This window comes from Diorhabda sublineata, chromosome 8 (genome assembly GCF_026230105.1).
Source record: "Diorhabda sublineata isolate icDioSubl1.1 chromosome 8, icDioSubl1.1, whole genome shotgun sequence".
NCBI lineage: Eukaryota > Metazoa > Arthropoda > Insecta > Coleoptera > Chrysomelidae > Diorhabda > Diorhabda sublineata.
In genome coordinates this window covers 6039038-6061553 of record NC_079481.1, presented here as the reverse complement: position 1 = coordinate 6061553, position 22516 = coordinate 6039038, and the positions used below count along the sequence as shown (strand labels likewise).

At 33.8% G+C, this 22516-nt stretch overlaps 1 protein-coding gene across 2 annotated transcripts; it reads left to right on the top strand.

Annotated features, from left to right (window-relative positions):
- The first annotated feature begins 6526 nt into the window (after positions 1–6526).
- LOC130448425 (lysosomal acid glucosylceramidase-like) lies at positions 6527–21688 on the top strand. Of its 2 annotated transcripts, none has more exons than XM_056785800.1 (8): positions 6527–6933; positions 9406–9556; positions 13297–13581; positions 15381–15494; positions 16230–16380; positions 17383–17459; positions 18506–18780; positions 21514–21688. In XM_056785800.1, exons 1-8 carry the CDS (start codon positions 6800–6802, stop codon positions 21617–21619), a joined length of 1293 nt encoding a protein of 430 aa, XP_056641778.1. In that variant the 5' UTR covers positions 6527–6799; the 3' UTR covers positions 21620–21688. The 2 variants fall into 2 exon arrangements, with proteins under 2 accessions (XP_056641778.1, XP_056641779.1); XM_056785801.1 differs by lacking the exon at positions 6527–6933 and adding an exon at positions 8889–9299.
- Positions 21689–22516: the final 828 nt, after the last annotated feature.

Below are 22516 nucleotides of genomic sequence, written 5' to 3'. Positions count from 1 at the left end.
AGCTCTAATGGCGTTGCATAATAAATCAAGTACCGGAAATCTGCCATTGCAATATGCCCCAACTTTCTAAATTCTAAATCTTCTATATTGTTTTCTAGCAGATTCCACAAATGCGTTCAGTTCTTCAGAGGATTTATCTCCTTACCTAGCTCATTCCAAAACGAACCTGTATATCTTGATACTGGAGCTTAGAGCTCTAATGGCGTTGAATAATAAATCAAGTACCGGAAATCTGCCATTGCAATATGCCCCAACTTTCTAAATTCTAAATCTTCTATATTGTTTTCTAGCAGATTCCACAAATGCGTTCAGTTCTTCAGAGGATTTATCTCCTTACCTAGCTCATTCCAAAACGAACCTGTATCTCTTGATACTGGAGCTTAGAGCTCTAATGGCGTTGAATAATAAATCAAGTACCGGAAATCTGCCATTGCAATATGCCCCAACTTTCTAAATTCTAAATCTTCTATATTGTTTTCTAGCAGATTCCACAAATGCGTTCAGTTCTTCAGAGGATTTATCTCCTTACCTAGCTCATTCCAAAACGAACCTGTATCTCTTGATACTGGAGCTTAGAGCTCTAATGGCGTTGAATAATAAATCAAGTACCGGAAATCTGCCATTGCAATATGCCCCAACTTTCTAAATTCTAAATCTTCTATATTGTTTTCTAGCAGATTCCACAAATGCGTTCAGTTCTTCAGAGGATTTATCTTCTTACCTAGCTCATTCCAAAACGAACCTGTATTTCTTGATACTGGAGCTTAGAGCTCTAATGGCGTTGAATAATAAATCAAGTACCGGAAATCTGCCATTGCAATATGCCCCAACTTTCTAAATTCTAAATCTTCTATATTGTTTTCTAGCAGATTCCACAAATGCGTTCAGTTCTTCAGAGGATTTATCTCCTTACCTAGCTCATTCCAAAACGAACCTGTATCTCTTGATACTGGAGCTTAGAGCTCTAATGGCGTTGCATAATAAATCAAGTACCGGAAATCTGCCATTGCAATATGCCCCAACTTTCTAAATTCTAAATCTTCTATATTGTTTTCTAGCAGATTCCACAAATGCGTTCAGTTCTTCAGAGGATTTATCTCCTTACCTAGCTCATTCCAAAACGAACCTGTATCTCTTGATACTGGAGCTTAGAGCTCTAATGGCGTTGAATAATAAATCAAGTACCGGAAATCTGCCATGGCAATATGCCCCAACTTTCTAAATTCTAAATCTTCTATATTGTTTTCTAGCAGATTCCACAAATGCGTTCAGTTCTTCAAAGGATTTATCTCCTTACCTAACTCATTCCAAAACGAACCTGTATCTCTTGATACTGGAGCTTAGAGCTCTAATGGCGTTGAATAATAAATCAAGTACCGGAAATCTGTCATTGCAATATGCCCCAACTTTCTAAATGTATTGGTTTCAATCTGATCTGTGATTGGTTTGATTTTGATTTTCGGTATCTATGGAGTGTAGAGAAAAGGAAAACAATCTGTGTATATGTCCTTAGAAATGCGTTGAATAAGGATGATCCTATATTAGCATCATACAGTTTTTTAGGTTAGATTCATCGCACTATATTATACAACGTTGGTATTTTTATTTTTAGTTCGGTATAATTCAAATTCATCTACAATTACTACATTCATACCATTTTTTGACACCAGTACCATTCTGGAAGGTTTTTGAACTATTTTTTAACGTATAACCTCCATATTGAGAACAACAAGAAATCAGGTAATAAATCAGGGTTTTATGGTGGATGATCTATGAACTTAACCTTCTGAATGGTTAACAATTCAAGAACTGGAGTGGAAGCTTGTAATGTCATCATAAAGAATAACGTTTCCCGAAATTTTCCAATGATTTCTGGTAACAGACAGGCAATTATTTTTGTAGTTGTGCTTATTCTGCTTAGTGGATTTGGTTCGTTTTCATATCTGGATCAGGTTTAAAAAATAAAAGAATATCATTTAGGAGGTACTTCAGTTTTTATCGTGATTAGAAACTTCGTAGGGATACAGCAAAATAAGATTTTGGGGTGAAAACACCACTCAAAATTGGCATACATTTGATGAGATTTGCAGGTCCCAAAATTTCGAAAATCCGTGCCCGTAATTTTGTTAAGAGTTGCTATTCACTATCTCAAAGTTTCCCAAAATCTAGTAAGTCAAAACCGACCAATTTAATTTAAGGATTTAGCTCAAAATTGTCTAATTGCCTACAGTGGGTTAGTACGCTATGCTTTTGGCTTGGATGAAAAGTCGGTCAACAGGATACGATATCAAAAAATCGATGATATTGACGAAGAAGAATGTAGAAAGATTTATAAAAGAGGCTGAAGATGATAAATTAATGTGAATTATAATAGTAAATGCAGATTGTTTGAAATTACAATTACAGAAATCAAAATACCCACAAAGTTTGCTCAGTACCTGGTTCTACCTAGTGTTGAAGGATACACAGGACATTGTTTCAGACGCTCGTTATCGTGTCTCTTGACAGACTCAGGAGCGAATATTCTGATAATAAAACAACACGGAGGATGAAAATCCAACATTGTAGTCGAAGGTTAAGTTGAAAGGTCGTTAGAAAATAAGAGAAGAATTTCAGAAAACGTTCTGGACAAACCCCCTGGCATATATGTAGATATCACGGCTTAAAATGAAATTAACATTAGATAAGAAGCTCAAGAGAATATTCACCCAGAAAATGGAATTACTTTGAATAACTATAACTTCAATAGTTATAAATCTTAAATTGAAATAATGATTAATTGTCAGTTTAAATAATTAAATAATCGTCAGTTTTCACAGTAATTAACAAATTATTGTTTGAAACTTGAACGGATACGTAAAATTTTCACATAACTAATTTTCTTAGCTGATATATGAAGGTGAGGATTCCTAAGACTGATTCAAAGTGTCTCATTTGATAGAGGAATTAGATAAAATAAACTTACCGCAAATTTCATCATTGAGAAAATATGTTAAGTACTTGATGAACTAGTGTAACGAGATGTATTTATTCCTTTCACCTTCGCCCTATTATATATAGAAGAACCTACTACTAGAATGCCTTATACGTTCTTTTACAGCGACCTTCGTCTAATTAAATGGGGAAAAAAATGTGACAACGTCTATTTTATTGTTATGTACATCCGCATACTGATATTTCGAAATAGTGTGCTAAAGAAAACTGCAAAGTCATTTTATGTTAGTCAATATTTTACGATATTATAAACAAAAATTCAATATCTATTCGAAGAATTTACAGAAATAGAAATTTTTGGCATAAAACGGATTGATAGGGCGACGTAAGATATTACTTTATCTAAAAATTGCGGCCCTAATAAAGAAATATCTCAATTAATGCGAATTACCTATTGGATGAACCGAGTTATTAAACCATAACTGGTCAATCGGATTACCTCTTACAAAAGTGACAGCAAATTATACCCTGACAGATGTTCGCTTGCCGAACACGTTTTTTATGAAAGCGATTTGATGGATTATGAATCTGACAAAGTAATAACAACAAAAAAATAATTACAAAAAACAAGATATTAAAAAAATTCACTTCAGTGTAATCTTTCAATATCTCTCAAATTTTGAATAATTTTTTGCGGCTGATTTTGAGTCATTTGTAGTTGTTACATAGCTGCTATCTCGTGACTTAAAAAGGGGTAGTATATAATAGTAACGTCATATAGTATTAGTATTTTGTTGTTGCGTCAAAAATTTTTATTTTTTTAACTTTCTTTAGACATATTTTTAATCTTTTCAACGATACGCCCTTGTTGCATAATTTAGATATGTATTCAAATTTGAGGTTAAGCCAGCCATATATAAATATAAATACTTTCGCCTAAATATCGTGATATTTTTTAGACGACACTCCAAGATGTCATTAATTGTTTTTCCTCACATCATAGTTTTATTAGCAGGCAAGTAGTTTGATTTTAATATTTTCTAAAAAATATATTAAGCACCTTCATTTATGCTTATCTGGATAGGAAATTACAAGTGAGACGAGGCGAGACTTTCAATAACCTCACCTCGGATTGGTAAATCTAAAAAAGTCGTGTCTTGTGATCAGTTTTCTCGTTAAGGTTTCGTTGAATTTAAAGTAAAATCATTTTAGTCTCGCTCTTGTCTCTCGACCAGTTTCTCATCTAGGTTTCGTCACTTTTAATCGATTCTTATCGTCTTAAAGTCTCGTATTATTCGACTCTTATAGTGATCAGTTTTCTTCTCAAGGTTTAGTTGGATTCAAGTAAGTCTCATTTTAGTTTCGATCTCGCTTCGTGACCAGTTTTCAGCCTCGATTTCTCAGCCTCAATTTCGTTAGATATAAAAAATTCTCGTATATGATCATTTTTCTCGTCTCGGTTTCATTAAAAATATAAAAAATTCTCGTATTATGATCATTTTCTCGTCTCGGTTTCATTAAAAATAAAAAATTCTCGTATTAAGATCAGTTTTCTCATCTCGGTCTCGTTATATTGAAAAAAGTCGCGTTTTAGTCTCGCCATTGTCTCGCGACCAGTTTCTCATCTAGGTTTCGTCAAATTTAAAAAAGTCTCGTATTATTCGACTCTTATCGTGATCAGTTTTCTCGTCACGGTTTAGTTGGATTCAATTAAATCTCATTTTAGTTTCGATCTCGCTTCGTGACCAGTTTTCAGCCTCGATTTCGTTAGATATAAAAAATTCTCGTATTAAGATCAGTTTTCTCGTCTCGGTCTCGTTATATTGGAAAAAGTCTCGTCTTAGTCTCGCTATTGTCTCGCGACCAGTTTCTCATCTAGGTTTCGTCAAATTTAAAAAAGTCTCGTATTATTCGACTCTTATCGAGATCACTTTTCTCGTCACGGTTTAGTTGGATTCAATTAAGTCTCATTTTAGTTTCGATCTCGTTTCGTGACCAGTTTTCAACCTCGATTTCGTTAGATATAAAAAATTCTCGTATTATGATCATTTTCTCGTCTCGGTTTCATTAAAAATAAAAAATTCTCGTATTAAGATCAGTTTTCTCGTCTCGGTCTCGTTATAGTGAAAAAAGTCGCGTTTTAGTCTCGCCATTGTCTCGCGACCAGTTTCTCATCTAGGTTTCGTCACATTTAAAAAAGTCTCGTATTATTCGACTCTTATAGTGATCAGTTTTCTCGTCACGGTATAGTTAGATTCAAGTAAGTCTCATTTTAGTTTCGATCTCGCTTTGTGACCAGTTTTCAGCCTCGATTTCGTTGAATATAAAAAATTCTCGTATTATGATCAGTTTTCTCGTCTCGGTTTAGTTATAGTTGAAAAAGTCTCACTTAGTTCCTTCTAGTCTCAAGTTTTTCAACTTGGTTTCGAGAAATTTAAGAAAGTCTCGTTTCAGTCGCCTCATCTCGTGATCAGTTTTTTCATCTGGTGTAATTGTATTTGAAAAAGGAAGTCTAATCTCTTTATTTCGATGTCGAATATTTAAGAAAAAAGAATCTCGAACAGTAAATCTCGTTTTAGTATTTATTCCTTCTCGAAACCAATTTTTTCGTTTCGGTGGTGATCAATTAAAAGAAGAAATTTTGTTTTACCCTCGATATCGTCTCATATCAATTTCAATGAATTAATAAAGTCTCGTTTAGGTTCCGATTTCGACTCGCGAGCAGTTTCCTCGTCCCTTGTATGAGACAGCTTTGTATGAATCGTTTCGTTTTATGATCAGTTTTCTCGTCTCGGTTTCGTTATATTAAAAACAGTCTCGTTTTAGTTCGTTCTGATCTCGCGATCAGTTTCTCATCTCGGTTTCGAGTAAATTTAAAAGAATACTCTTTAGTTCTCTTTTCTCCGCATTCATAGATTATAAAAGAGTAAATTTTGTTTTAATCTCAATCTCGCTTCATATCAGTTTCATTTTAATACCGATTTCGTCTCGTAAAAATTTCCTCGTCTCGTTGATCAATGAGAGATAAAGAGAAATTTGGTTCTAGTTTCAATCTCGTCTCGCGACCAGTTTTATCAACTCGGTTTCTTCAAATTTAGGAAAGTATCGTTTTGGTCGCCTCATCTCGCGACCAGTTTTCTCATCTCGTTTCGTTATGATTAAAAAAGGAAGATTCAATTTAGTTACGATTTCATCTCTGGGGCAGTTTTCTTATATTGGTTTTAAAGTTAAAAAAAAAGTTTCCTCCTCCGTATCTCACTATTTTACAAAAAAATAAATGTCGATCTAGTCTCTCGAGTTTCTCGATCTCAATAAACGAAAGTTTCGTTTCTTTTTCTTCTCGTTTTTTTAGATATGTTTTTAGTTTTCGATTTCATCGTTTCGAGCAGTTTATTTTATTAAAATTTTCTTTCCTATATTACAAATACTTCTTTTGTTTCGTCAGATACAGCTTTACCACGTGCCATTTTCAATAAATAAATAATTTAAAATTTATTAGCAACGTTAAATAGTTTTACTTCACTGAAGCCGATAAATGGACCATTCAACACAAGTTTCTATTTTAATTTATTTATTTTACTGAACATTAATCGTTTTATGGGGATAATTTCAATGAGAAAAACCAAGTTTATTTGATCTGAAGCGCATTCACAAATCTATTTTTTCAGTATTTCATTGGACAAAACCCGAAAAATGTATTCCCAGACATTATGGTAGTGATAGTACAGTTTGTGTATGTAATGACACTTATTGCGACTCCATACCTCCAGTTAAAAAGGTAGAAGCACCTAAATATTTATTATTTACGTCGAGTAGAAATGGACTTAGGTTGAACAAAACTGAAGGTACTTTCGTGTCGAATCGTATGTTCACATTAAATCGTATGATAATTACCAAAATTGAACGTCAGACGATTATTGGATTTGGAGGCGCGTTTACAGATTCAGCTGGATTCAACATTAAGTCCCTTGGAAAGAACGCAAGTGATAATATAATGAAGTAAGTACTTTTTCGTAACGAAAAAAGGGAAAGTTTTGTTAATAACTAGATTTTTCCAATCCCCATCTCCATCTCCATCTCTTTGATCGACAAATTACTTTGCTGTTGAATCACTAAAGTTTGTGAACTACTTGCAATAGCTTCAGGAGACACGGTACATTGGGACTGCATATTGGCAGTTTTGGTTCTATTCTCCATTGAGCTATCCACATAACTTTTTGCCACAATACTAGATTTCCATCCTCCTAGCCTTTTTTATTGGAGTACATTTGAACCGCTGTTGGCAAGCGGCGGTTCTTCTTAAAGCGTGGCCTGTAAAGCCGTTCGAGTCCTCTTAATTAAAAAAAGTAGCAAGTAGCAAAAATACTGGATCAGTAATACAAAATGATTCACTTGTATGTATTTTGGAATCAGGAATTTCAACCGAAATTACCATACCATAATACCTGTGCACTTGTATAAGCTCAAACTCGATTTTTGTTTGAAAAATATTCATTTAAAGCTCATAAATATCTAACCTTCATCGATACAAATTCTACCTTGTGTTGGTAAGGTATGACTTAAACCATGGCACCCTTGGTGGGGATCATTGGCACCCTACGATTCATCTTATTGCCGCAGATCAAAAATAAATTGCGAGGTGGACGTTTTTCTACATCTGAAGAAGCGGTTGATGCGTCCAAAGCACATCGGAATGGGAGAAATGCTTTTAATGAAAAAATATTTTGAAAAACGATAAATCCGTATCCCGCTCAGACGGTGATCCTTTCCTGGTGCTGGACGAAGGGCCACATCTGTAATCCTGTCCACATCATTCTTTGTTTCCTTAAGTTTTACAATTAATAACCTTCCGAATCGGAATCTTCAATATCATCGCCAATAAATAAATTTCATCGTCGCTTTCTTGGGCTTTAAAACTTCTCATTTTGTTTCAAAAATGTAATTGGTTCGAAATATTTTGAGTGTTTATGGCTTTTGTTGTGTCAATTTTGAAAAATAAGCCACCACACCGAGAAAGAACTGCATATTTTTATCATCTTTCATACCAAAAATATTGAATACGTAGTTTCGTAAATTTTCCGCGATTTATCCGGCAAATATTTTTTTTTACTTTATAGTATTGAAAATAACTGAACAACCAGCAAGTTCACAATGTTTGAATCAAAACACACAATTAAATTAACAGCTATTTGATTATTTTCTAATTATCGCTACAAGTAGAACATTTCAAAATTCAAATTTGACATCAATAATTTTCTGACTTGAATATTGTATTATAATTTTTTTATAGTTTTTCCCGTCACAGGAAAACAATTATACACGGGAAAAATACTAAATTTTAGCTAAAATTTATCCCTTGTATAATACAGGGTGGCGTAATAAAACGTGTATATTGCATCATCTTTTTTCGCGAGGTAAACGGTGCGTGGGCGGGGGGAGCATAGCCTGGTTGGATAGTTGCACACGTGGAGTTTTAGTAGCCATGAGTCACTTCGACGGAAAGCGATGCGTTGGTCGTTCACACGTTCAGAACAAGGATTAAGACACATTAATGCAGCTCCTAGTGCAAATTTAATTGAAATGTGGGTTGAGCGTTTTTAAGAGACCAGTTCCAAGTTTAAACCACCAGCAAAAGCTCGTCCAAGACCGTCTAGGAGCACAGACAATATTGATAAGGTGAAGGAGTCAATAGTAGAAAATCCGGAAGCGATCGGCGGCTTTGAATTTATCGCGGCGAAGTTTACAGTTAATATCGAAGTTGAAACTTAAACTACATCCTTATAAGCTCCAGTTAATACAGGAGTTCAAAGATACCAACTTTGGAGCAAAGTTGGAATTTGCTGAAGAAATTCTTAGACGATTTTCCACTTTAGACAACATCCCTGGGCAGTAATCTCAAGCAAAGGACTTATTGGCCGTTTCTTTTTTGAAGATTCACGAAGTCGAAGCATCACCGTTAACACCGATCTCTATGTTGCGATATTAGAGGGATATTTGACTCTAGAACTTGCGAGATCAAGAATAACGAATACGAGAACTTGGTTCCAACAAGACGTTGCGATCTGTCACACATCAAATGTTTTTATGGCTGCCGTGAGACAAATGTTTCCTGCAAAACAAATTTCCAAAAGAAGTGATATCCCTTGACACCCACGTAGCTCTGACTTGACGCCATAAAGTCTACATGAACAATCCGAGGGACATCAATTAGCTGAAGGAAAATATCTTTCTATTGCGCCACCCTGTAAATAATTATTATCGTGCATTTCATGTTGAATATTTTAAACGCGAGTATTCAACCACTATGCGTTGTTTGACACGATCAATTTTAATACTGATATGAGATTTTACAATGTGATGTTACGGTAAATAATTTTTTTGATTTATAAACGTGTCGGGATCGGGGCGAATAGATTAACCCTCGTATTTTTGGGATTTTCTATTCACTTTACAATTTTGTCTGTATTTTAGATCGTATTTCAGTGAAAATGGTATTGGATATACAATTGGAAGGGTACCTATAGGTATGACTGATTTTTCGTCTAAAGAATATAGTTACGCCGAAACACCTGATGTTAATTTAACTAATTTTCAACTAGCACCAGAGGATTTTGAATATAAGGTATTTATAAGTTGAGGACACAAGAAATTATTTCATTTCATTTATCTATATATATTTATTCGATAAACATTAGCAAAGAATTTTACGAGGGTTCTTTGAGAAGTTTCCGACCTCAACTTGAAGATGATGGGATATACGAGAGGCTGCTACTTGAATTTTGAGCTAGTCATTGAGATCAATACACTTTTACAATTTTTCCCATTCCGATTGACGTACCTCCAAAGATTTGAAAGCATCAACCGCTTCTCCAGGTGTAGGAAAACGTTGACCTCAAAATTTATCTTTGTCTTGCAGCTTTTGTTAGAATTGGTTCGTCTTGAAGGACGTAGATTTTCGTTGCTTCGGTTTCATATGGATAGATCCATGATTCGTTGACTGTCCAGATCCCATAGATGTCTTTTGAAGCACTGCGATTGAATTGTTTCTTTGCACCAATCGACACGAACTATTTTTTCAGCCCTTTGTCAAATTATGTGGTATCCAACGCGAGCAATCTTTTTGAAAGTCAAGTAGACCTATAGAGACCAAAATGGGATTACCAACGAAGCTCATTCATTTGAGACGGTGCTTCATCACCAAAAGTCGAAGCGAGTTGATGGGCAAATTGCAGTTGGCTTAATCCACGTCAAAAGTCAGAGGAAATCATCGAACGAAAATGATTCCATTTTTTGACAAAGATGAATGTTTCAAGGATCTGTAAACAACTGAAATAGCACTCGGCAATGCTACTAGATCTGACATATTCATATCAGTATTACCATACCTCAAAACTAAAGTATCAATTCTCGTATATACGGAGGCATTTCCGATCGAAAAATTTTGGACAGCCGAACGAAACCTCATTAGCTTGACTGAGGACGAGCATTCGGAACGACCAAAAACGCGATATCATCAAAAAAGTTCACCAAGTAGTTCTGGATGTCGCGTTTGTTCACCTTGGACTAAAAGCCTATTTGAATGAACATTTTCCAAGTGTTATTGACGTAATTTTAGCAAAATTAGTCGAATTTTTTGCTCTAAATTAAACTTGGGTCCACCACTACACTCCTGAAAGGTAATTATTGTTAAGACACGGGATTTCAAGAGGCAAACTTGTTTCGGAAAAGACAAAAGATGATTTCATCGACAGGCAAAGTGATACCAACCGTTTTTATGGAAAAGCATAGGGGGTATATTTCCAAATTTGGCCCCCAGTCGACCACCCAGAAAAACGGCAACTACTATTTGACAAAGTTAAAAGTTTGGAGAATTAGAGCATTGTTACCCTAAATTTATAGACTATTTTGGAAAATTCTGAAAATAATTTATTATTTCTATGTTAATTCGGAAATTTTTCTCGTAAAAACAACTTAAAATACAATTATTCTTCGAAATTAGTGGTTATCAGTATGAATATTAATATTTTAAAATTTTTAATTCTCGCACTTTCGTGGTTGAGTTGATAAGGATTCCAAGGTCTTTTGGAAAAAACAAAATTATTGATAAATATAATAAAAATCCAATCAAGTCAATCAGGGGTTAAGTTGAAGTAATTCCAATGTATTGGACCTTTGTATTTCTAATTTCATTGATAATATTTTCAGTGTTGTCCAATTTAGTGATTTTATTCACGTATTTAGATAGAATCTTAGAACTTTTCATTTTTTTCACCTCGTAATGAAATGTTAAGCAATCCAAAACAACCCTTATTACAACGGCGCATCATTATCAATTATTTATTTATTACTATGAACTCAAACCTTATTAGGTTTATCGTTACTATAAATTGTCTGTATTTCATATTTCTGTCAGTTTCATGGATTGTTAACTTTAACCCCATTAAGGTGTCATCATCAATTATTTATTATTTAATTATTATTAATGTGATTATTAAATCCTCAGTTTGCTAAATAAATTGTTTTTTTTTAAAGCAAGTTGGTGAATTGAGTTATTTAATTCTACTGTAATTTGATCCGTTCCTGATTTATAGCTGAAGGCCGTTTTTAGCTATGTTGTTAACTATGTTACTCAAATTTTGAAATATGGCAACACTGACGTCAATATGTCAAATCTGACATTGCAATTAGAACGTGTGCTATTTGAGTTGTTTACAGATTCTTGGAACATTCATTTTGGTCAAAAATGGATTTAAATCACGAACATTTTGAGCTGATCAACCCGGTTTGACCTTCGAACAAGTAGAACGGTCAATTCTGATTGGTACACCAGCATTTGTGTGCCAGAGGTGTTCGAAAAAATCAGTTCCAACAAAAACGTTTTTGCTCAGTCAAAACATCGAATTGATGCTTCATCCGCAGTACAGTCTTTGTTTGACACCCAATTTTTCCTTCTTCTTTCCGCAGATCAAATATAAATTGCGAGTTCGACGTTTTTCTGCACCTGAAGACGCGGTTGATGTTTTCAAATGACACGTTTTGGATGTACCTCAATCGGAAAATTGGTTCACATGCTTGAAAAAATCTCGAAGTAGTACACTTGTATAGCATAAATACAAAAAGATTAATGATATTCCAAGTTTACTGAATGAATTTTGTTTTTCCAATATACAACAAAAGTCTAATGGCAGTTTTTTTGTTCAAAGGAAACGAAAGCAAACAGTTCCCGTTAGTTATTTTGTAAATATAAAAGCAACATACCATAACATGCTTTATATCAATCCAAAACATTGTTGTTTATGCAGCAGGATCAGAAATATTATTTACAGATTGGCAATTACATTAAAATATTTTGCCCAGTCAGAAAAACATTTTGGATGAACCTTTATTAGATAAGCAGAAAGTTTATTCACCTCCTCTGCACATATTCATCAAAATTTTTGTTAAAACCTTATGTAGAAAGGGAAATGCGTTCATTTATTTGAAGCAGAAAGCTTGAACAAGAAATTTGGTTGCTTGAATCTCAAACCAAAATTTAGTTGGAGGAATTATCCAATCTACGAAGTACTAGGTTGCAAAATGTTATTTAAACTGAACTTTCTGTTATTACCATATCCCGACAATTTGGGTGCGGTTCGGGACGATCGTTTAGAAAGATTTCAACAACCAATTACTCAGAAATATGCTGTCGGAGTACTATTGGGCCTTTAAACGTGAAACCGCTCCAAGCAAATACAGATAGGGCAAACAATTTTACTGAAAATGATATAGAAAAAAGATTAGTCCTGACACCAAACGCGTTACTAAATAAAATATGGTCTTTAACTAGTATCTCAAGAACAACAAAACTGAGACTATTTCTGACCCATGTAAAATCTTGTCTGGGTCATGATAGGAAGAGATTTTAGATGCCTACGAGTTATACGTAAAATTTTTTGGCTAAACACTTTTGGAGACGACGTAACGATGATGAAGTGGAAATGGAGATGGATAAGTCATACATTACGTTAACCAACAACAAACAGGGTCATACATTCACGAACATGGAGAAGAATTATTCGAGAAAGAACTGCAAGATATAAACTTACCATGGAAAGAGGCTACACAAATAGTCAAAAACAGGAGGAAATGGAAATTAGGACTTTCACCTCAGCCATTTCAAACCATACAGTTACATAAGCTGATTCTTTGGCCGAGAAAATGTCTTCAAGATATCTTGAACAATTATAAATCTGCTTTTAATGAGTCTAAATTAAAATCAAGTCACAATTACTTTGGTATCGATTCCAATCCATAAATAAAATAAATTTTGAGTATTATATGCACTGTAAGATTTTAAGGGCAACAAAAATTGTTTTTTTTTAGATTCCTTTTATCAAACAAGCGAGAGAACTAACCGGAGACAATTTTAAATTGTTCGCAACCGCTTGGACTTCGCCTAAATGGATGAAAGTTATCGAAAAGTTTACAACAATTTTCGGAACACTGAAACCGGAAATGTATCAGTCATGGGCTTTGTATCACTTGAAATTTTTACAAGAATATAAAAAAAATAACGTATCGTTTTGGGGTATCACCACTGGTAATGAACCTAGCGTAGGATTCACTTTATTCAAAATACCTTCAGTGGCGATGACTCCCAGTCAGATGGTAGGTACATATTTTTTATTAAATTCGAATTAGACATTTTGAAAAATAAATCACACCCGAGGAAAAGTTATAAACAACAAAAAAGAGAAATACTAATAAATGAATCAATGAAGAAGATAAAATGAAAGAAACACGCGATAAAAGAGTTGGGTTCGGAGACCATGAAACATGAAATAAAGTTGCAAAAAATACTAAAAAGAAAGGAGAGAAGTTAAAAGATTAGTTGAGGAATAAAATTAAAAATAATAAAACTTGGATAACCATTAAAAATGCAAGGAAAACAGGTAATAATAATAAGAACTCACTCATAAACATTACAAGTAAAGATATAATAACAAACGAAGATAATATCATAGAAAAATAGACAGTAGATATAACTTGCTTTCCTATTTTTCATTTGAATTCCTTCTGGGCTTGCCTCTTCTGTTCTATTTGTTTGTTTCGGTTCTCCATATCAATTTAAAGACACTGACTAATAAAAAAAGGGCACAAGGGATTGCATCAGTTATAGAGGAATCACATTAATGAGTGAGGTCAGCAAGATACATATGATAGAAATCAGATCAAAACACAAACTAGAAAAAACCATAGAAGATGAAATAAAGTAGATTTATATCAAACTTCATAATTAGACAAATAGCTAAAACACCCATAAAAAACACATGAAGGGAGATTGACCTCATAGAGAGGTTAAAAAGAAGACAATACAAAAACATATGTAAAATGATAGAATACGGTGGAAAAGAAGAAAAACTAAGAACAAAGGTATCAGAAAAGAATCAAACAATGACTTATATTCATCCCTAAGATATACACTACCTGTCAAAAGTTTTTGGTTAGGGGATAGTTTGCGTGATATTATGAATACTACAACTACACTTTGTTTTTGATTTATTGATGTAACCTACTTGTGCTTTAATTATTTTTTGATATTCTCGACAAATAATCGTCGTCTATTTGGTTCCATTCATTTTTCAGGATATTCCAAAGACGTGAAGTGGAAGTACGACATTGGTTTCTGACTTCCCAGTACAATTTATCCCACAACAACTCATTTGGGTTAAGTTTGGGCAGCTTTGGTAGGCAAATCATTACTTTAATGACATTTTTCCTTTTAAATTTTTTCAAATACTCTTTGCGCAGCTTCAAGGAATGCTTGGGATCGTTGTCATGTGTTAAGACGAATTTTCTGCCGATCAGGCGTTGGCCAAAATGTACTACACTATCTTTTAATATTTTTATACCTGTTTTCTTCAAAAATTTTCACCAGGTCTCCAGTCGCCTTCCTCCAAATCACCCTCAAATCATCACCGAGCCTCCATCTCCACCATGGATCTTACATCCGTTTTTTCTTTGACCTGACACACGGAGACCATAAACTCTGACATGTCACTCCATAAAACTCTCTCTCACTCTTATAGTGCCCAATTTTCATCTTCTTTAGCCCACTACAATCTGTCAATTTTATTTGGACTTCTTAGAAGAGGTTTCTCCACTGCCACGCTTCCAAAAAGGTCAGCGTCTTTCAACCAAGGCAGATCCCTAGAATCATTGATCTGTGTTGTTATCTCTGGGCTTTATGATTTTTCGAGACCCCCCTGAACGTTTTCTATCGCCAAAGCTCCTGGTATGTGATGGTTTTTCCAATCCTTAGGTACTGTACGTCCAACATTCACCCATGTCTGATTTAAATACTTAACTTTTCGGTTTTTTCGCGAAATTTCGCCTTTTATAGTTGCTGGGGCTTGAAATCGAATGTTTTTATAGACAAAGAATGTAGCTGATTAATTTAATTACAGGGTAAATGGATATCGCAATATTTTGGACCTACTATAAGAAATTCCGAGTTTGCTGATATCAAAATCATCACTTTTGATGATGTAACTGCAATGCTTCCTCTCTGGATTGTTCTTGTAAGTTTTTCAGATTTTTTCGGTACTATTTTCAGGAGTTCAATGTACTTATTTAAGAAAACCACCCAAATGATAAAATTTCCTTTCAACAGCATTCAAGAGCTGTTTGATGTGGCTACCATCTAACCGTTGGAATTCCTGGAGCCCAGTCTTTGATTTCTTCTCTAATTGGAGTAGTGCTCTTGGTACATTCGCGTAGATTCAACTTTTAACAAAACCCCAGAAAAAGATATCAGGTGGAGATGAGTCTGGGCTATTAGAAAGCCATGATCTACTGGTAAAAATGATGTGATTGTGGTTGTTAAGAATCTCGTAACATTGCCACATATTCTGCAGAGTTTAAATGAAAATATTGGCACCCAAACTATCACTTTTGGATAATCTGAAGGTCTTTGGTGTTTCTATTTAGGTTTTTCTTCACACCAAAATCTGCAATCTGCTTTATTGATATGTCGATTTAAGTAAACGTGGGCTTCGTTTGAGAAGAAATTTTGTTGTCAAAACGCCCAAACGGCGCCGTAGCCGCCCTGTTTGTTTTTTGTAAATAATCGTGCCATTTTCGCGAAATTGTTTCACAAGAAACGCGCGTTGTTCTCCCGTGAAACCATCCATTGTGATTAACTTTCCAAAAACCAAAGAATTGCGTGGTTCTTACACTAGATCGTACGCAAAAGTACAAAAATTTATGGCGCGCTCTATATAATTACAAATTTTTTATTTTGTTTTGTTTTTCAGATGTTTTTTTTCTATCCTGGTGCCAAAAATTACGTTGACGGTATTGGTATTCATTGGTACTACGACAAAGCAATGCCAAAACTTGTATCGCTCGATGGGACACACGCACTTTATCCTAATTTATTTATACTTGGTACTGAAGGTACTAGAGGTACGCAATATTTAAATTCTTCAATTAAAATAAATTTCGTTTACAAAAATAATAATATAATACTTTTTAATATTAATTAATCATTAACTTCAATTTATCAGAGAAACCGACAAAAAGTTACGTCAATATATATGAATACGGATGATGCTGAGCGTCTGAGGGGCGTAATTTATTCTAACTAATCGAGATAAGATACGCGGTTATATATAGAAAAGCTACGAGGGTTGTCTGGACAGTTTTCTACCTCAAACTTAGGGTTTAATCACTTATTAGCATAATTTGTTCGCACACGACGTAATTCGAAGGAAATCGTCGGTTGTTTTTTCGGGAAAACTCAGAGAAACCAAAAAAAAACGAATGAATTTCCCTCGCAACGACCTCTTACACATCAGTTTAAGCTCAAACGTTTTTGGACAGTCAAAATATCGATTTGATGGATTATCTGTCGTACAATCCTTGATTGCCTTTTTATTGCCGTAGATCAAAAATAAATTACGTTTTTCGACACCCGAGAAAGTGGTTAATGCATTCAAATTACATGTTTTGGGATAAAAAATGCCTTGTCAATTGGTTAAAACGCGTGTAGAAGTGAACTGATTTTAATGAAAAATATTTTGAAAAACAATAAAACATCATCAAATTTTAAATATTTGTTTTCATCTGTCTACCCCAAAACTTAATAGCAGCCCTTATAAAATCTGAGCTATGTCGAACGTTGAGTCGTTGTGAAGATTTTTGTGAAAACGTGAAAACGAAAAAAATTGAAGGGCCTGAAAGTCCTGAAACGAAAAAACAGTCAAGAAAGTAAATTGTATTATCACGTGCTAAGATAAAGGGAGAAACTGAAAGAAGCGATAGCATTGAAAAAAAGAAAATTCTTTTTTCTTTTTTAGGTAGAAAACTTTTTATAGAACCTTCGTATCTATAAAACGGATGCCGTATTATTAATTCAAAGATATTAGCCAGAAAATAAAATTTAATTTGATCATATTGTTGTTTAAGGTGAAAAGCCCTTCGAAAAAAATGTTATCTTGGGCTCATGGCAGAGGGCAGAGGATTATGCAAGTCATATAATAGAGGTGAGTACATGTATGAAGCTTTCATTACACTAGTCACGAAGTTAATCGAGGTTAACCGAATAAGATCGAACGCAACCTCGCCTCGGCCTCGCTCAACTTCCGATAAATGTCTAGGATTCGAAGTGCTTAAGACCACACTACTTGACGTTATCTTAGGTTTATATCTTGGACATTTGGTGACAGTTTTCGAAATCGCGAGATCGTAGCCCATGTTGCCAACTGCGCGATCACAGAGAATCTGAATACCTCGCGAGGTTGCACGACTGGACATGCGATTCGAACTTACAGGTTAACTTTGTCGAATCGAAGTTATTAATCTATACGCGAAACGTGATTTATTAAGTATCAAGATATTTACCAAGTGGGCTGAAAACTTTGTACGCTGTCACATAGAGGGCGCTAATAAATTTGACAGCTGTCATATTATAAGTTGGTGAGTTATAGCATTTCGAATGGAGATGTTTGAAGGGATTTCGTGTCTTAACGAAGTATTTTTTTAGCAAAATAGTCTCATAATTGCGTTCGAAAGCACTTTTCGGCATTTATATTCAAAATATAAACGAATATCGCTTGAGCAATTGAAAATAATCGATTGTTTTCCTCTAATAGAATTAATTAATGATAACAAAATCTTACTAGCGAATAAAGAGAGATAGAGAGTGGTAAACCGATCCTCTTTGTCACTCTGTTTTCGAAGCTCTCACAACTGATTGTTGTATCAAAACAGCTGATTAGATACAGTGGTTTACATAACCTCAAATTAAGACGTCAACACTAACGTAAATAATAAGAGGTTATGTTACTATTCCCGAAGGAGAATGTCAAAATTACTGTAAATGACAACTATCAAAAGATGTCTTAATTCATTGATATTGTTTGTTGCTATCTCTTTCTAAGTTCTTCGATACACCTCGACAACTTTTTCCCCCAGTACAGTTTTTCAACTTTACGAGATCAAACCTTAATTTTGGGTCATACTAGTTCTGTCCCACATTCTTTAGTTTTCGTTATGTATGGTATGAATTCTTTTTTACGATATTTTTAAGAATTGTAATTATTGGGTAACCGGTTGGGTTGATTGGAATTTGGCATTAGATTGCGACGGGGGTCCTACGCTATCTGATGGTGTCGATTCCCCTATAATTGTAAACGCCACCGCTGGGGAATTTTTGAAACAACCGACTTACTACGCTATGGGACACTTTTCGAAATTCGTCACACCCGGATCCAAAGTTATAGAAGTTTCATACTTGGACGTATTTAAGCAAGTAGCAGCTTTCCAAAGACCAGACGGTGGGATTGTGGTAGTTATAGCTAACACGTAAGTAATATCCTATATAAAATTCAACCAAAATAATACAATGAAAACAATCTAAGTTTCTAGTTAATTTTCACTTCAACCCTCTGTTTGATTTCAATTTGGTTTAAACTGTAGCTTGTGTGATAATTATCATCCTGTAGAGTGAATGGTTGATAAAAATTATGGGCACTCAAGAATTGCCTCGTCGTTAATGAACGATTCATGTTTTTATTTAATACGCTGTCTCAATTTTTTGCGAAAATACAGAACTTTTAATTGACAGATTGCCGTTTCAAAAATACGAATCGTAATCAAATATGACAGATCATACAACTTTATAGGTGTATGCGAAAAACAATGAGACGTTATGAATTTTTGTGTGTGGTTTGTTTGGAAAATCCAATTCTGATGAACCGTTTGTTGTAAACAAACAAGAAGAGCTCATAGTACAAATGATCTACCATGGTTAAGATTGAGTGGTATACAATGTAACAAATGTAACAGGTTTTTAACCTCTTGGAAGAAATTTGAAGCACGAATGTCATAAAACTATTGAAAGAATATTGGAAGAATTTGGATTAAGATCTCATAGAATAAATGAGGCTCTAAGCTATTGCGATGTCTAACGGACTGGTTAGAATTGATTTCACCAGACTAGGTGACAACTAGGATAATGCCTATTGGGCAAATTTTTTTTTTACAGAAAAAAATGAAGAGGGGAATAGAGAGAGTTCAAATCCCAATTAGGTATTTACGAAATTACATGACAAAATTAATAGTAGAAAGAAAACAACGCCATCGTGTTAAATAAAGGTTATGTGCATAAAATTCAACATTTTTTGTCTATGCGTTATTTTTTTAAACAATGAAAAAATCAAAAAATCGGTACAAATTTTGGTTTTTTTGCGTTTTGCTCTGAACCTATACAAGACTCGACTTTGTTACTATATACAATATTGCAGAGAATTAAAAATCTTCAAAATAAGCTTTTATAAATTAAATTTTTAATTTTTCAAATTGTTTAATTTCAAATATAAAGGTTTCTTATTCTCTGAAAACCGACTTTTCGATGGACTTAATCATTGCTCTAAAGATGGGCTCCATGGCTCTAATAGTTTTTGCAAAATGGCAATTAAACCATTTGAGGCCCTTTTTTTTCAAAGGGCAATTCTCGCTCACCGGATGGTCCTATCATCATTTGGAAAGTCTCGTCAGAAAGAAGAAGAGTTGAACTAAAAATCCCTAATTTCAGTTTTTTCATTTTTTTTTAACCTCAAAGGGGTAAAAAAAACATTTTATAAAAATATCGTAATACCAAAATGTCTTATTCGGAAAGCTGGCAGTTTAGTTTGGGGCGAAGCTAGACATTTTTTTTAAACTTTTACTGCGGCTTAGTTTTTCAATATTAAGGAATGTTTTTTGCGTCATTTTGTAGGGGAAGCTTCAAATTTTTATCAATAAAAGTTTCAATAGTCTATTATTGAAAATGTGCATTTGGTAGCAGTATAAGTGACACTATTTTTCTCCATTGATCTTCGAAGCTGCGACAGCGGAGGTGTGGGGATAAAAAAATTATCTCAGTAACTATTGGACCGATTTTGAAATTTTTGTTTAAACTGAGCTAACTCGTTCAGCTTAAATTAACTGTCACTAACTGTTGCTAAAATTAATAATTTTCCCAGAATTTTCCCCTCTATGAATTTTGCAATTTTTTGTAAGATTTATTTATTAACTAAATAAACAGTTATTCATACTGGCATAAAATAATTTGCATTCTAGGTGAAAATACTTAATTTTATGAAGAAACGTTTCGTATCTACTGCTTTACTGGTTTATAATTTTTTTTGTCCCTTTTTGAGGTCAAAAATAAATTTAAAAAACTGAGATGGGGGATTTTTAGTTCTACTCTTTTTCTTTCCAACGCGACTTTCCCAATGTTGATGGGACCATCCGGTGAGCAGGATTGGCCGTTTGAAAAAAGAGTTTAATTGTCATTTTGCAAAAACTATTAGAGCCAAGGAGCCCATCTTAAGAGTATTGATTAAGTACATCGAGATCTAAGTTTTCAGTGAATAAGAAATCTTTATATTTAAAATTAAACAAATTATAAACAATTTAAAAAATTAAAAATTTTCTCCTTTCGGTTAAATTATCTAGGCAACAAATTATCGAAATTTAATTTATAAAAGCTTATTTTGACGATTTTTCAATTCTCTACAATATTGTTCAAAGTAACAAAGACGGGTCTTGCATAGGTTCAGCGCAAAACGCAAAAAACAAAATTTGTATCGATTTTTTGGTGTTTTTATTGCATAGACAAAAAATGTTGAATTTTATGCACATAACTTTTATTTAACCCCTAGAACACGATGGCGTTGTTTTTTCTCTACTATTAATTTTGTCACCAAAAGCCTTTTTGTTCGGAAGTGCCCTGGCCTAAATGTCTTATTTGATATGTTTGGGGGAAATCAAATTTATAGATTTTTCTGCAAAAAATTTCGATTACTACATTTGTTGTTTGGATCTTTTTGGGTTTTTCCATTCTCAAAATTATGATTTTTTTAAATCCTCAGAATAAAAATTAACATTTTCAATTATAAAGCCTCTATATTTGACTAAAATTATATTATATTTTGAAATGCAGGATTGAATTTTGGATAACAATTTTTTCTATCGAACTATTAGCGTTTTTGATGACCAAAAATTTTGATTAAAGGTTTTGTATTACTAATTTTTTATAAAAATTGGTTTTAGGAGACCGTTCGATGATAATATTAGAATTGTAGACAGAAATAAAAATAGAGGCGAAGTTTCACTTCATGTTGCTGCTCATTCGATAGTCACATTATTATATTGGTAATATTTGAAGAAAAAAATATTTTTGTAAATTATTTACCAATTATGCATTAATAAAAACTTTTTGATCAAATTATTTTTTATTGTTACATTCTTATATCGAATACTCAGTAATACAAAAATCTGCTTAACACTTTGAGCCTCGGTGCGGTCCATAGACCTGCAAATGAACTTTCCCAGCAGCCCAGAGCGGTTCTGTGGACTGCAAGGCATCATATTTTATTTCCTTTTTCTTCGGCATAACTCAAATAATATTTGATTAAATTTGCTTATTTGTGCCACCTTCACGTTATAAAATATTCTTCAAATCACATCGCGCATTTTTGTACACTTGACATAAAAGCATAAATCATCGTTGAAAGGATAAACAAGCAAAGAAAAAATTTGTTTTTCCATAATGAATGAGTGTATACATTCAAAGAAATGTAATTAAAAGATTCCTTTCGAATAAATAGTTCCGCTCTGGGTCCGAAGGAAAACTTTCCCCAGGGCCCTGAGCGGAACTATTTATTCTTAAGAAATCTTTTAATTATACTTCTGAACTGCACGCAAACACATCATTTCTCACAATTTTTATTTCAAATGAGTTTTTCATCTATTTTCCCTTGGATTCACAACAATTTTTGGGCTCAGGGGAATGTTTATCAAGGTTGGTTGGGGCTCAAAGTGTTAACCCGTAAATGTAAAATCAGTAGAGCAACATTCCGAAAGACCCTTCAATTTTAAACAGAAGGATTCAAGGTCGGAAAAACGCGACTATCCATGATGACACCAAGAAGAATAAGAACAAAAAAGTGCAACTGCTAAAAGGTGAAGATTTGGAGAATCCCGAGTATAAAGAACAAAAACAAATGTATTCATTCTTAGAGTTTGTGAACAGATTATCCTGAAATTCAAACCA

Excerpts from the sequence above, each read along its gene's own strand:
- LOC130448425 (XM_056785800.1), top strand. The coding sequence starts at position 6,800 with ATGTTCACATTAAATCGTATGATAATTACCAAAATTGAACGTCAGACG. Across the intron at positions 16,381-17,382 it reads TGGTACTGAAGGTACTAGAG|GTGAAAAGCCCTTCGAAAAA; the intron begins GTACGCAATATT and ends TTGTTGTTTAAG. Across the intron at positions 18,781-21,513 it reads GTGGTAGTTATAGCTAACAC|GAGACCGTTCGATGATAATA; the intron begins GTAAGTAATATC and ends AATTGGTTTTAG.